Source organism: Panthera onca, chromosome X (assembly GCF_046562875.1).
Source record: "Panthera onca isolate mPanOnc1 chromosome X, mPanOnc1 haplotype 2, whole genome shotgun sequence".
In the NCBI taxonomy this organism is placed as follows: domain Eukaryota; kingdom Metazoa; phylum Chordata; class Mammalia; order Carnivora; family Felidae; genus Panthera; species Panthera onca.
Genome location: NC_138357.1, coordinates 41,369,582 through 41,382,698, shown reverse-complemented (window position 1 = coordinate 41,382,698; position 13,117 = coordinate 41,369,582). Strand labels below are relative to the sequence as shown.

The 13,117-nt window shown below is 55.8% G+C and overlaps 1 protein-coding gene across 3 annotated transcripts in view; it reads left to right on the top strand.

The window, feature by feature from the left end:
- The window catches only part of FRMPD3 (FERM and PDZ domain containing 3), an 85,900-nt gene extending 73,094 nt beyond the window's left edge, over window positions 1-12,806 (top strand). For all 3 annotated transcript variants that reach the window (XM_081793730.1, XM_081793731.1, XM_081793732.1), the window contains 2 exons: window positions 6,457-7,278; window positions 8,883-12,806. In XM_081793730.1, the coding sequence (XP_081649856.1) occupies window positions 6,457-7,278; window positions 8,883-11,908 (3,848 nt within the window). In that variant the 3' untranslated portion in view covers window positions 11,909-12,806. The remainder of the gene's footprint in view (window positions 1-6,456; window positions 7,279-8,882) is intronic.
- The last annotated feature ends 311 nt before the right edge of the window (window positions 12,807-13,117 follow it).

Below are 13,117 nucleotides of genomic sequence, written 5' to 3'. Positions count from 1 at the left end.
GGTCTCCTGGGTCCGGCAGTTGTATGGTCATGGTGGGAACTGAAGTTAAGGGCTACTGCCTTGGCTGCCTGGTCAGCCTTTTGATTACCTCTAGCTACTGGGTTATCAGCTTTCTGGTGCCCTTGGCAGTGGATAACGGCTAGCTTGGTAGGAAGCCATAAGGCCGTAAGCAGGTTAAGTATCTCCTGCTTATTTTTTGTAGTCCGTCCTTCTGCCGTCAGTAACCCCCTCTCCTGATAAATTGCCCCATGAATATGAGCTGTGGCAAACGCATAACGGCTGTCTGTGTAGATGTTAAGCCATTTTCCAGCTCCCAGCATCAGCGCCCTGGTGAGGGCTATGAGCTCTGCTCACTGGGCTGACGTTCCGGAGGGTAGAACCTCCGCCCATACAGTGTCCGTTTCGGTGACCACCACTGCACCCGCATACCTGTGTCCGTCTTGCACAAAGCTTCTGCCATCAGTGAACCAAGTAGCCTCGGCATCAGGGAGGGGCCGGTCGGTCAGGTCCTTCTGGAATCCATGTACTTGTTCCAGGATTCCCGCACAGTCATGTAGTAGAGCACCTAGGTCAGGGTCGGGCAGCAGGGTTGCAGGATTGAGGGCTGCACTGGGGTGGAACCACACTCGTGGAGGGTTGAGTAGGAGGCTCTGGTAATGAGTCATACGTGTGTTGCTCATCCATCTATCAGGAGGCTGTTTCAGGACCCCTGTAATGGTGTGTGGGGGCGTGATCCAGATCTCCTGTCCTAGGGTAAGTTTGTCTGCGTCCTTGTCTAGGCGTGCTGTCGCCGCAATAATTTTTAGGCATGGCGGCCAGCCGGCAGCCACTGGGTCTAGTTTCTTGGACAGGTAAGCCACCGGGAGGTTCCAGGGGCCTAAGGCTTGAGTTAGAACCCCTTTTGCTATTCCCTTATGTTCGTCTACAAAGAGGTGGAAGGGCTTCGTAATGTCTGGTAGGCCCAGGGCTGGGGCACTTAGGAGGGCCTTTTTTAACCGATTAAAGGCAATTTCTTCTTTTTCAGTCCATTTAAATGTTTTCCCCTCTTTGGTAGCTTCATATAGGGGCCTGGCAATTTCAGCAAAACCTGGAACCCAGAGGCGGCAGTAGCCGGCTGATCCTAGGAATTCCCTCACTTCTCTTCGGGAGGTGGGAGTAGGGATCTTTAGGACAGTTTCTTTTCTGGCATCTGATAACCGCCGCTGTCCGCCCTCCAGGATATATCCCAGGTAACTTACCTTCTCCCTGCATATCTGAGCCTTCTTCGAGGATGCCCGGTACCCTAAGGCCCCCAGGGTAGCCAGCAGGTCCTGGGTCCCTCGCTCACAGTCTTTGGCCTTGTCGGCAGCAATCAGGATGTCATCTACGTACTGTGGGAGGGTGAGGCCAGGGTGCTCCCTTCTGTACTCACCCAGGTCCTCATGTAGTGCCTCATCGAAGATGGTGGGCGAATTTTTGAATCCCTGAGGTAGCTGTGTCCAGGTGAGTTGCCCACTTTGGCCCTCCTCCGGATCATTCCACTCGAAGGCGAACAAGGGTTGGCTCTGGGGTGCAGGCGGCAGACTGAAGAAGGCATCCTTTAAATCTAGTACAGTATACCAGACCCTGGAGGGCGCCAAGGAGCTCAAGAGAGTATATGGGTTGGGAACAGTTGGGTGTATGTCCGTGACCCTCTTATTTACTTCCCGGAGGTCTTGTACAGGTCGGTAGTCATTTGTGTGAGGCTTTTTGACCGGCAGTAGGGGGGTGTTCCCAGGAGACTGGCAAGGAACTAGTACCCCTAGGCTTTGTAGTCTCCGGATGTGTGGCTGGATCCCCTTCCGGGCCTCCTGAGACATGGGGTATTGTTTGATCCTTACCAGACTTTCTCCTGGCTTGAGCTCGACCAGGACCAGGGTCCTGTGAGTGGCTAGTCCTATCCCCCCCCCCCCCCCGTCTCTGCCCAAACCGAGGGGAATTCTTGAAGCCATCTGTCTATATTATCCTCTCTCGGGAGCGCCTCCTGGTGGAGGCGGTATTCATCCTCCAGTTTCATGGTCAGGACCTGGATAGGGTGGCCCTTGCCATCGGTGACCTGAGGCCCCCCTTGTCTGAAAGTTATCTGAGCTCCAATCTTGGTCAGTAAGTCCTGTCCTAACAGTGGGTAGGGGCATTCTGGTATTACCATAAAGGAGTGGGAAGTGGGATACCCGGCCCGTCCCCAAATCTATTGTTCTTCGGGTAGTCCATGAATACTGGCTCATACCAGTTGCCCCTTGTACCCAGGACTTCTTGCTGGCTAGTTTTCCTTGTGGGGTGCAGAGGACCGAATGTTGTGCTCTGGTGTCGACGAGAAAGTCAACAGGGGTCCCCTCCACTTTAAGAGTTACCCTCGGTTCGGGGAGAGGGTCCAAACCCCGACTCCCCTAATCACTCAGTTCATCTAGCTCTAGGACTTTTACTGGATCAGTCTTGCTTCCCTTCCCGCCGGCCCTTTTCGGACAATCTTGGGCCCAATGCCCTATCTCCTTGCAGTATGCACACTGATATTTCTGCAGCCTCTGCTTCCCCCCCTTGGTGTTTCCTTTACCTTTTCTTGCGTCGTCTGCCAGTTGCCGGAGGCGGCGGTCTCGTTCCTCGGGGAAGTCAGCAGTGGTAGCTAGTAGTATTCTGGCCAGGTCTCGAGTCTGCTTACTGCTGGCAGCCGCCATGGCGCGAGCCTGCTTGTCCTCAGGAGGCTCCCGGTTATTATATACCTTTTCGTCTACCACCAGTAAGTCCTGCAGACTTTTTTCTCCTAGTCTATCTATTTTCTGTAATTTTCTCTTAATGTCTATGGCCGATTGGTTTACAAAGGCCATGATAACAGCTGCCTTGCTTTCCAGAGGCTCTGGATCCATGGGGGTATAGGTACGGAATGCCTCCATGATCCATTCTAAAAAGGCAGCCGGAGGTTCATCTTTTCCCTGTTGTACATTTCCTACCTTGGCCAAATTGGTTGGCTTTCTAGCGGCCATTCGGAGACCCCCCATTAGAGTCTGGCAGTAGACCCGGAGCCTCTCCTTACCTTCTGCCGTGTTGAAATCCCACTGGGGCCAAGTTAAGGGGAAGGAGGCATCTATCTGAGCCTGGTTGGTGGTGGGATTCCCGTCTGTGCCCGGAACTAGTTTTCAGGCCTCATTGAGGATTCTTTCTCTTTCTTCAGTCGTGAACAGGACCTGCAAAAGCTGCTGGCAATCGTCCCACGTGGGCTGATGAGTAAAAAGAATAGAGTCTAATAAATCAATAAGCCCTGCCGGTTTCTCGGAAAACTTAGGATTCTGAGCTTTCCAATTGTAGAGGTCACTAGTGGCAAAAGGCCAATAGTGATGGGGCTGATTCCCCTCCGCGTCTGGGGGTCCGGTGGCTCGCAGGGGCAGAATAGTGGAGTTGGCGACAGAGGCCGATTGCTCCCTCTGAGCCCTTTGTCTGGTAAAGGGCGGGCTTCCCACTGGAGCGTTTCCGCCTCCTGCTCTCGGAACAGCGTCTGCCTCCCCCAGAGGGGGAGGATGGTGTTCTTCCGGCATCCTAGGGGGGTTATATGGGGGAGGAAAAATTAATTCTTCTTCAGTCCCCCCCTGTAGGACAGGGTAGAGGGGTGTTGAAAGCTGGGTAAGACTTTTCTTGTTTTCCTTCTTCTCTGTCCCCTGCAAAGCAAGAATGTGTTTTGGCTCCGGAGGGAGTGGGGCTAGGAAGGGCTTAAGCCAAGAGGGTGGGTCTTCTACAAGGTCCTGCCAAGTGATAATGTAAGGGAGCTGATCAGGATGACCCGTCTTAGGCCGAGAGATGATACCCCTGACTCGGTCGATGGTAGGGAGGTCGAAGGTCCCCTCTGGTGGCCATCCGACATTGAAAGCTGGCCACTCACTAGAACAAAAAACCTGCCACCGACCCTTTCGGACTTCCACACTGAGGTTGTTAGCTCTTCCCCTCACATCCTTAAAGTGATCAATCATAATACTTAGAGGAGTAGTCTGAGTCTGTCCCATAATGTCCGTCCAGTAAGTCCACAGAACAAAACAGAGAAACACAGAAACAGACAAACAGAGGACCCCTAGAAAGTCTTCCAACTCCATGGAAGCAAAACTGAAAGCTAGACGACGGCCTTGCGCCGACCGGCGGGAGTGACCTGCCTCGTCTCAGACCTTTGAGGGGATTCCACGTCCTTCCAAAACCGATGAGGGGATTCCACGTCCCTCCAAAACCAAAAGCTAGACGACGGCCTCATGCCGACCGGCGGGAGCGCCCGCGCCATCTCAGACCTTTGAGGGGATTCCACATCCCTCCAGAAGGGAGAATCGGAACGTCTTCCGAAACTCCCCGCCCGTGGTCCTCCAGTGCGTCCACTTAGACCACGCCGGGCACTACCAGAATTTCAGAAAGGAGCTCATACAGAAAAGACAGAACGAACAGACACTAACTGTGGCCAGTCAGGCTCTCCGGGTCGGGGGTCCCTCGGGGGTCTTGAGGATCCAGGACGAGCCCCCAAATGTTATGCCCAGAATTCCTGATCCCCAAAGACCACCAGGGAGCCTAGTCCGATGCAAGAGCAAAGAGCCTTTATTCGAGCTAGCTCGAGCTCAATCCCCTACCTGCACCGACGCAGCGGTGAGATACCAGAGAGAGAAAACGAGTTTCAAAAGCACAAAGGTTTTATAGGGCTCTAGGGGCAGTTGGTGAGGTAATGGCTGTGGCCTCAGCCGATTGGCTGGGGAAGGGGCGTGGCCTCGGCCGATTGGCTGGGGAAGGGTCGGAGTCCTGTTACGCAGGTCGCTGGGCGTGTTTTGATCGGGAAGTTTGAATGGGTGAGTGGGAGGTTACCCGAGGGGAGGAGGCGTGGTCTGAGGTTTCTGTGATTTTCCCGGAAAGGGGGCATGTGGGGGACCTAGTCACTCAAGGTAGAGGACACAGAACAAGATGGAGTCAGCCGGCGTAGGTCCGGTCTTTCATGTCTACTTAGTTTATAGTTTTCCGGGTCCTTTACTTCCTTGTCGATCTTCTGTTTAGTTGTTCTACTCATTATTGAAGGTGGGGTATTGAAGTGTCCAGTTATTGCTGTTGAATTTCTCATTTTGATTCAGTCAGGTTTTGCTTCATGTGTTTTGGGGCTCTGTTGTGAGATGCCAGCACCACACTTTTGTGACGGTTGTGAACTCTAGTAAACAGCAATACTGACACACGGACCCTGTCAAACTGGAAATGGAAAGGCATTTTGAAGGTTTCTTTTCTAGCATCTCGACCACCACAATGAAGGATAGGGCAATGGTTAAAACCATGGGCTTTATAGTCCCGCAGACCTGGGCTCAAATCCAGGCCGCATTTAGGACTCAGGTGACCTTAGATAAGTCACATAACCAAATGGATCAGTTTCTTGCTCTATAAACGGGGATAGTGACAGCACCTGCCTTGCTGGCTTGCTGTGAGGATTAAATGGAATCGTGTGTGATGATTTTATCTGAAGTTAGTGCTTGCTTGCCATCTGCCTCTCTATCTGCCAATGACAAAATGAATTGGCATTGTCTGAGTACATTCTCACAGATAACATGGGGAAGGGCCCCCAAAACAGTCTGAGAGAAAGAAGCCATTTAGAGAAAAAGCATTCGCCATGGATAATTCTCAGATGTGCACACCTACCATCATTAAAAGCTGTTGACTAGAACATTTTACCCCACATATATGTAGCAGGCAGGCTGGCCCTGCGTGAATACAGAGAAGTAATGTGTTTGGAGGAATCATAAGAATGCTCCCCCCACCCTGCTCCCACAGATGCACATCCCCACATATTTCCCAAATACTTCACACGTTCAGAGAAGCCCCAGAACACTACTAGTAGAGCTTTATTCTTTTCGGGTCCTTCCTTGACATTCCTCTTTGAAATGCAAATTTCAGGCATTGTGTGCGGGCATCTTCCCACTAAGGCAGTAGTAACTTGTCGGATGGATGTATTTCCTTCCTGCTAGAAGAGATCCAACATAACACAGGAGGAACAGAACACTGGGTTTGCAGGGGCAGGGGGGAGGAAGGGGTGGAAAGGCTCTGGGAAAGGTGGGGACGGGGGCAGAGACACTTCTGGGGGGGACATAAAACAAATTACACTTCTTTAAGTATGGTTACAGCTGACTTTCAGACCAGACACACCCGTGTTAAGTAAGAGTCCAGCAGGATCCAGATACCAAGGTGCTCAGCCCTTCCCCGGTCACCCCATGCCAGTTTCCATTTCAGAGGCGATGGGGCTGTTAGCAGCCCAGGCCACTCGATTCTACTCACTCTACTCTCAGGGGTGGCAGCAATGTGGCTGCCCCTTTCCCTAATCTCTAGCAGCCAAGTAATGCTCTCTGTCACTACCTGCCATCCAGTTGCACACCAGAAAACACCAAGGGAGCTCAGCCACTGTCCTCAGCACCACAGCTCATCTGTTGATTCTCTTTCTGGGTTTAGATTACATGCACAGCGCCTACCGCCCTGTCACTGGGGGCCACCTGGGGAAAAAGGAGAGTAGTTATGTGGGCAGCGTGGGCACCAGCCCCAGGAAGTCGAGCCGCTGCACGCCCCCACCTGCCGACTCTGAGCTTGTCAGCTTTTGCTACCTCCACATGCGGGAACAAAGGAAGGAGCAGGAAAGCCGGACGGATGTCAATGAGAACTTAATTTTCTTTGAGGAGAGCAGGCCCCGGACCAAGTCTGACCCCACATCCAAAAGCTCTGGCCAAGGTTACGAAGTAATCCCTGATGACTTTGATGCCGCCAGCCTAGACCATGAGCCTTGTGCCAGCAGGGCCCGGTCCTACACCTTGGACAATTCCCTTGGGGCTGAAGCCCTGAATTTCTACTGTGACTCTTGCAAAGCCAAACTCCAGGAGCAGCTGGGCCCTCCCAAAGGTGGGAGGCCTGGCTCCTCTCATGACAATATGGTAGACTTGATGTCCCTTCCACCCCCCGGGAGCGAGGAGGAAGAGGAGGAGGAAGATGAGAGCACTTTGCTGTTGCCTGCCATTGCTGCCCCACCTCCTGGTTTCAGAGACAACAGTTCTGATGAGGATGACCCCAAGCGCCGGGCGGTCCAGAGCCAGGAGCAAGGACGCCACCTGCGTGGGCTCCTGTACGATGAGATTCCAGTGACACTGATTGACAGCGTGCAGACCCGGACAGTCCGAGATCATGCCCAGGAGCTAGATGATGCCCTGGTGTCCACTCTGCAGGCTCTGGAAGCCCTGGCAGCCTCAGAGGATGGACCACACCCCCCACCCCCACAGACTGCAGGTAATAGCCCGTTCCTCCTCCCTCTTGCCTCCCTTTCCTTCTCCTGACCAAGCAGGGCCATGAGGTGATATTGCTTCTTCCCAAGCAGAGGTTAAAGTCATCGTGGTGTGCCAGGGCAGTGCATGGCCAGAGGTAACACAGATAGGGTCAGGCGATCAACAATGCTGCATCAGGGGCCGGCTGCTCGGCTCCAGCTAGAGCTCTGGCTCTCACCATTCCATCTCTGGAAATGTCTTTCAGATGACCCCAGGGATTGGGGCTGTGATAGCTATGGAGCCAGGCCAGGATAGAGGATCAGAGCAAAATTGTGAGAGATCTAGAAGACAGTTCCCTTGCACATGACTGGAAGAAAAACAAAATGACCAACTAATCACCTAGTGACCCAGGATCAGGGGAGCCAGAAGCCATCACTGCTCAGGGCTGAGGTCTTGATCTTGCCTAAGAGCATGAGCTCCCAGTCAGATGCACCCAAGTTCTGGCTTCTTCACTCACTTTCAGTGTGACCTTCGGCAAGGCACCTTACCCTCTCTGAGCCTCACTTTTGTCATTTCAAATGGGCTTGGTAACAACAGCCATATCATGTAAGGTTTGTTGTGGGCATTAAATGAGATCATTCATGCAAAACACTGCCTAGCATATAAGCATCAATCCATAAGTAGTAGCTGTTATTAGTAATTATTTGGTGGGAGAGCCATGCGACACGCATGCCAGTCCTTCTTATGGACACACGTACAATGCTTCTTGTAGACCAGCATGCATGTCAGACATGCACCCATATTCACAATGCACACCTCCATACACACACACCTTCAAAAAAAGAAAAAAAACAGGTAAATGCCACAGCGACAGAAAAGGCCCAGGGAGGAATAAAGCACAAGAGAAGGCATGTGAGGCGGGGGGAGGTGTGCACAGAGAAGATGAAGAGATTGGGGTCAGAGGCAGCCTGGCTGACCAGGGAGAGTACCAACCCCTACATTTTCTGTATGCAAGGGCATCATCCTTGGTGTTGGGCAGCTCCCATGTGTTTAGCCCCCCCGGGGCCAGCATGTCTCTTGGCTCCCGAGTCTGGTGATCCAAGCCCTCACTGCTCCCAGACTAGAAGCCCCTATGGTCGCTAGAGAGAGGACAAGTGCAGGCCAAAGGGCCTCAGCTGCAAGGACTGGCCAAATGACAAGGGCAGATAGAGAGGGACGTGGCTTTGCCAGCCCTCTTCAGGACAATTAACAAACATTTCCTAGCTATTGAATCTAAAAATAGTGATGATTAGCATGTTGTTCTGCATGTGATGTGCATGTTAATTTGCCTTTAGACTGCCCAGCAGATATTCTCGGTGCCCCTTTTGTTGCTTTTTCAGATTCCCGCCCTTCATAAGCTCACTCCCAGCTTGCCTCCCTTTGCCCCTCCCCTTTACTCCTCCCACCCTCGGCCCAGTACCGTCCTCCCACTGCCTCCTCCCTGCCCCCTGCCACCTCCCCCAGGTCTGACTGGCTTTCCCCAGCTTGAGATGCTGCTAGCTGCCCTTGGCCCCCACAGACTTTCTACATATGGCTGGAAAAAGGACTCGATTGGACTAAGTGCAGCAAGCCCTCTCCCTGTCCCTCCAGGTCTGATTGTGCTGGCCACAATCACCCCTGAATCATCGCTGGACTCAGGCCACGAAACCAACTCTTCCGAGCTCACAGACATGTCAGAGATGATGTCGGCCATGAAGCAGCACCAGAACACCACCTACTTCCTGGCCCAGCACCTCAACAAGGATAGCCTCCTGGCTCGCAAGGACCTGCCCTTCCGGATCCAGAGCTGTTCAGCCCAGGCTGTACTCACGGCCCCTTACTCTCTCGGGCGCCCAGATCCCAACCCATCCCTGCAGCCAGCGGTGACAGGCCAGAGTCCGGGCCCCCCTGGTGCTCGGAGGAAGCTGCCCCAGGTGGAGTCGCAACCACAGCGAGAGCGAACTTACGCCCTGGCAGTGCACCCAGCATTGTCCCCACAGCTTGGTGAGCAGAAGAATCTGAGCCTGCTGTCCCCAGTTCCTGAAGACAAAGGGCCTGGCCACACTAGGGCAGGCCTGGAGATGTCACTGAGGGCTGCCACGCCATCCCTCAGTGACGAGCAGGTCTCTGAGCTAAGGGAGAATCTTCCCAAAGAAGTCAGGTTGAGCCCCAAGCTTATCCTCGACCCAAAAGGCAGTGTGACCCCAGCTATCATCTCAGCTGCCCTACAGCAGGTGGTTCACACTAAGAGCCTCCCTGCCCCTGGTGGGGCCCTGGGGAACCCTCCCAGCAGTGGGGAGAGAACGCTGGAGGCCAGCATGGGGAGGCCAGAAGTTAGCATGATGAGCAGTAGTGCCAGTAAGAATCTGAAGTTCAAAATGAGCCCCAGTGCTCCAGAGACGTCATGGAATTCCCAGCAGCAGCTGAGCCCAGAGGTCTCCTCTGGCTCCAGGGTGCCTGCAGGCAGCCGGGGTGACAGCCTGCATCTCTCCCCACAAGAGGACAGGCTACCTGTTCAGAGTGTCCCACCTAAAAGCTACCTTTCCCGAGCGAGTCGAGAGTCACTGAGCAAGCCATGCATAGGGGAGGTGGCAGGCAAGGCTGGGCCCGAGGCTGCTAAGCCTGCCCTGCACAAGCCGGGCACCATCTCCAGCCAGGGGGAGAAGGGGCATTTGGAGAGCATGCCCCAAAGCAGCAAGATCGAGGAGACCAGCCTGGTGCCCCGAGCCGGCTATGCCATGGCTCTACAGAGCCCCAGCTGCCAGCTGCGAGGCCACAGCCCCAGCAGCCAGTCCCGAGGCCAGAGCCCCAGCTGCCACCCTCGAGGCCAGAGCCCACTGAGGCCCCAGGCTGCCAGCCGGCAGGTGAGCACCATGCCCTCCAGGAAGCTCGAAACAACCCTGGATGGAGCCCACTCGGCCCCTGAGGGCCCCGCAAAGCCCAAATCATCCCGAGGGCCCTTCCGGCTCCGCAGTTTATTCTCTGCCACCTTTCCGACTCGCCAGAAGAAGGAGACCGACGAGCGGCAGGCCCAGCTGCAGAAGGTGAAGCAGTATGAGCTAGAGTTCCTAGAGGAACTTCTAAAGCCGCCGAGCCAGGGGGAGCTGCCAGGCACCGAGTACCTGCAACCCCCAGCCCCAGGCCGCTGCAGCTGCCAGCTGCGCAGCAGCCCAGTGCAGCAGGGGCCTGGCATGTCCCGTGAGCAGAGGCGCAGCTGTGACTGCAAGCGCATCTGCCGGGGGGGCCGGCCCCAGGCCCCCCAGACGCCAGTGCCTGGCCTCCGGGGAAGGGAGAGGGACAGGGTCACCCAGACCCAGAGGCAGCCAGAGGCTGGCCCAGGCCTGAGCCTCAGCAGCCCCACCACTGTCGGGCGCATCCGCTCCACCAGCCTGGAATCCCGAGAGTGCCGATCGGACCCCGAGACCGGTGTGTCCTGCCTGACCACGTGTGCCTCGGGGGGTGAGTGCCTGGGAGCTCCCAACTACAGGAAACTGATGCGCCGCTACAGTATCAGTGAACTGGACCAGGGTGACAGGGCCTCTCTGACCTCGGACATCTATCCACACCCACCCCTGGGCATGCTGCCCAGGGAGGCCAAGGAGGTAGAGGCAGGCCTCCCCTTAGGCCTGGGTCCCAAAAACAAGTCACTGGAGTCACCGACCCTGGGAGACCCCTCATACGTCCAGGTCGCCCCTGAGACCAAAGGCCCCAGACAGATGGCAGTATTCTCACTGCCAGAAGAGGTGTACCAGAAGCCTGCCGATCTGGACGAGGACAGTGAGGGCAGCAAGTGCTGCTCTATCCGCTACTGCTTCTATTACCGCAAGTGCGATATGGCAGATGATGCCAGTGACGGCAAGGACGAGCTCTCCTACTCCATCCCAATGAAGATTCTGCCTGGCATGAAGCTGGATGAGCAGGTGGTGCCCGTGGTGAGCAGGACCCTGCAGGTGCTAGATGCTGCCACCTGCAGCAGCAGCAGCCCCGAGGCCGCCCGCACCCAAGAGATTGACCTCCGGGTGTCCACCTTCGAGGGGAGCCTGGCCAAGATCAATGCCCTGCGGGCCCATGCCTACGGCCTGCCTGATGGTTTCCTGGCTGCCCGGCTGGACACCAATGAGCTGCTAACGGTCCTGCGGCAGTGCGTGGCCAGCCCCGAGGCCCGCGCCCCTAAGCCCTACGTCTCTCAGATCTCTGAGTACAAGCTCGAGCTGGCTCTCAAGTTCAAGGAGCTCCGGGCCTCCTGCCGCCGCGTGGCCAACGTGGACAAGAGCCCGACCCACATGCTGGCAGCCATCACGGGCAGCTTCCAGGTGCTGAGCAGCCTCATCGAGACCTTTGTGCGGCTGGTGTTCATCGTGCGCTCCGAGGCCCAGCGCCAAGAGCTGCTGGCCAAGGTCGAAGAGGTGGTGAGGAACTACACCTTCCTACTGCGTGCTGCTGAGGAGTCCACCACCCGGAACCTTAACCAGCAGCAGCAGCAGCAGCAACAGCAGCAGCAGCAGCAACAGCAGCAGCAGCAGCAGCAGCAGCAGGCAGCAGCTATAGGGGCGGCCACAGGGCACCCACCGGGCTCCCCAACGTCAGCGACTGTTATGAGCACATTCACCCGCTCCTTAAAAACCCTTATCAAGTAGGGCATCCGCCCAGGCCTGCCCCTCCTTTCCCCAACCACAGCCCCAGGTTTAAGCTTTGTGGTCTTTGCATCTTGTGGTGAGTGTATGTGTCCACTGGGCCAGTCAGGGTCCGAGAGCCTTCAGTCTTTGGGGAGCGGAAACTCCCCGGATTGAGGCTGTCCCTGAGGGCTCCGGGCAGCTGCCACCCTGGGTATCCTCACCCCTTCCCTGGCCTCTGGTCGTCACTGTGAGGGCCAAGGCCCCTCGTCACTCTGCCTGCCTGCTGCAGAGCTGTATTTTATCTCTTCTTTAGGGCTGACAGGTGACATCAGGCTCACCTTCCTGCTCCATTTTGGGGCCCCGGGGAGCCAGGGCCTGAAGCAGGCAGGCCCACAGGCCTTGAGCTCCTCCTGGCATCTGCTCCCTTCTGGGGAGCAGTGGCAGTAGCACCAGGGCACAGCGCCCAGCGGAGGGGAAAGGGCACTCGGCCCAGATGTGCCCGCCCACCCTGGGCTCACACTCACTTGGCAGAAGCCACCCTAGAGGGCCTGTGCTCAGGTGGCAGGTCTGCAGAAAACAGCCACACAGGCTGTTTGTAGCCAGCCCAAGAGGCTGGCAGGCTTGGGAGCCCTCGCCCCCAGGCCCAGTAGCTCCACACCAGCCATCCCCAAAGTGCCCTGTCCCTCACTAATGGACAGGGTGGCTCAGTCCACTAGGGAGCAAGCATCTGGGTTCACCCCACTTGTTCTGGGTAAGGTACCTGGTGAAAATGTCTGCCCTGGGGAGACCCAGTGCAGGCCTCGGAGCCTGCCCGGCCTAGCCCGGCCCAGCACAGGGGCTGTTGCCACAAGCGTGGGGTTCCTCTCTCAACATCTACCAGACGGACTGTCCTTAGGAGTTTGACTTAGCTACGGATTGGGGATGGGGGGGTGGGGGGAGGGGGGTGGGGGGAGGGGGGGTGTCGATGACTATATCTTAAACTTCTGGAAGCTAGCGTGATATGTTAATCCTGAGTATATGCTTTTGGCTGTGTATTGACCCTGTGGATTTGTCTCTCTAAGAAAAGAAGCTGAGCGCCTTACCTGGTGCAGTCCTGCACCTCTCTCTCTCTCTCTCTCTCTCTCTCTCTCTCTGTCTCTCTGTCTGTCTCTCCGGAGTCATCTGGAAGGGAATTCACACTGTTTAGCATCCTCCTTGACACACATCTGCTGCCACCACCCACCTCCCCCT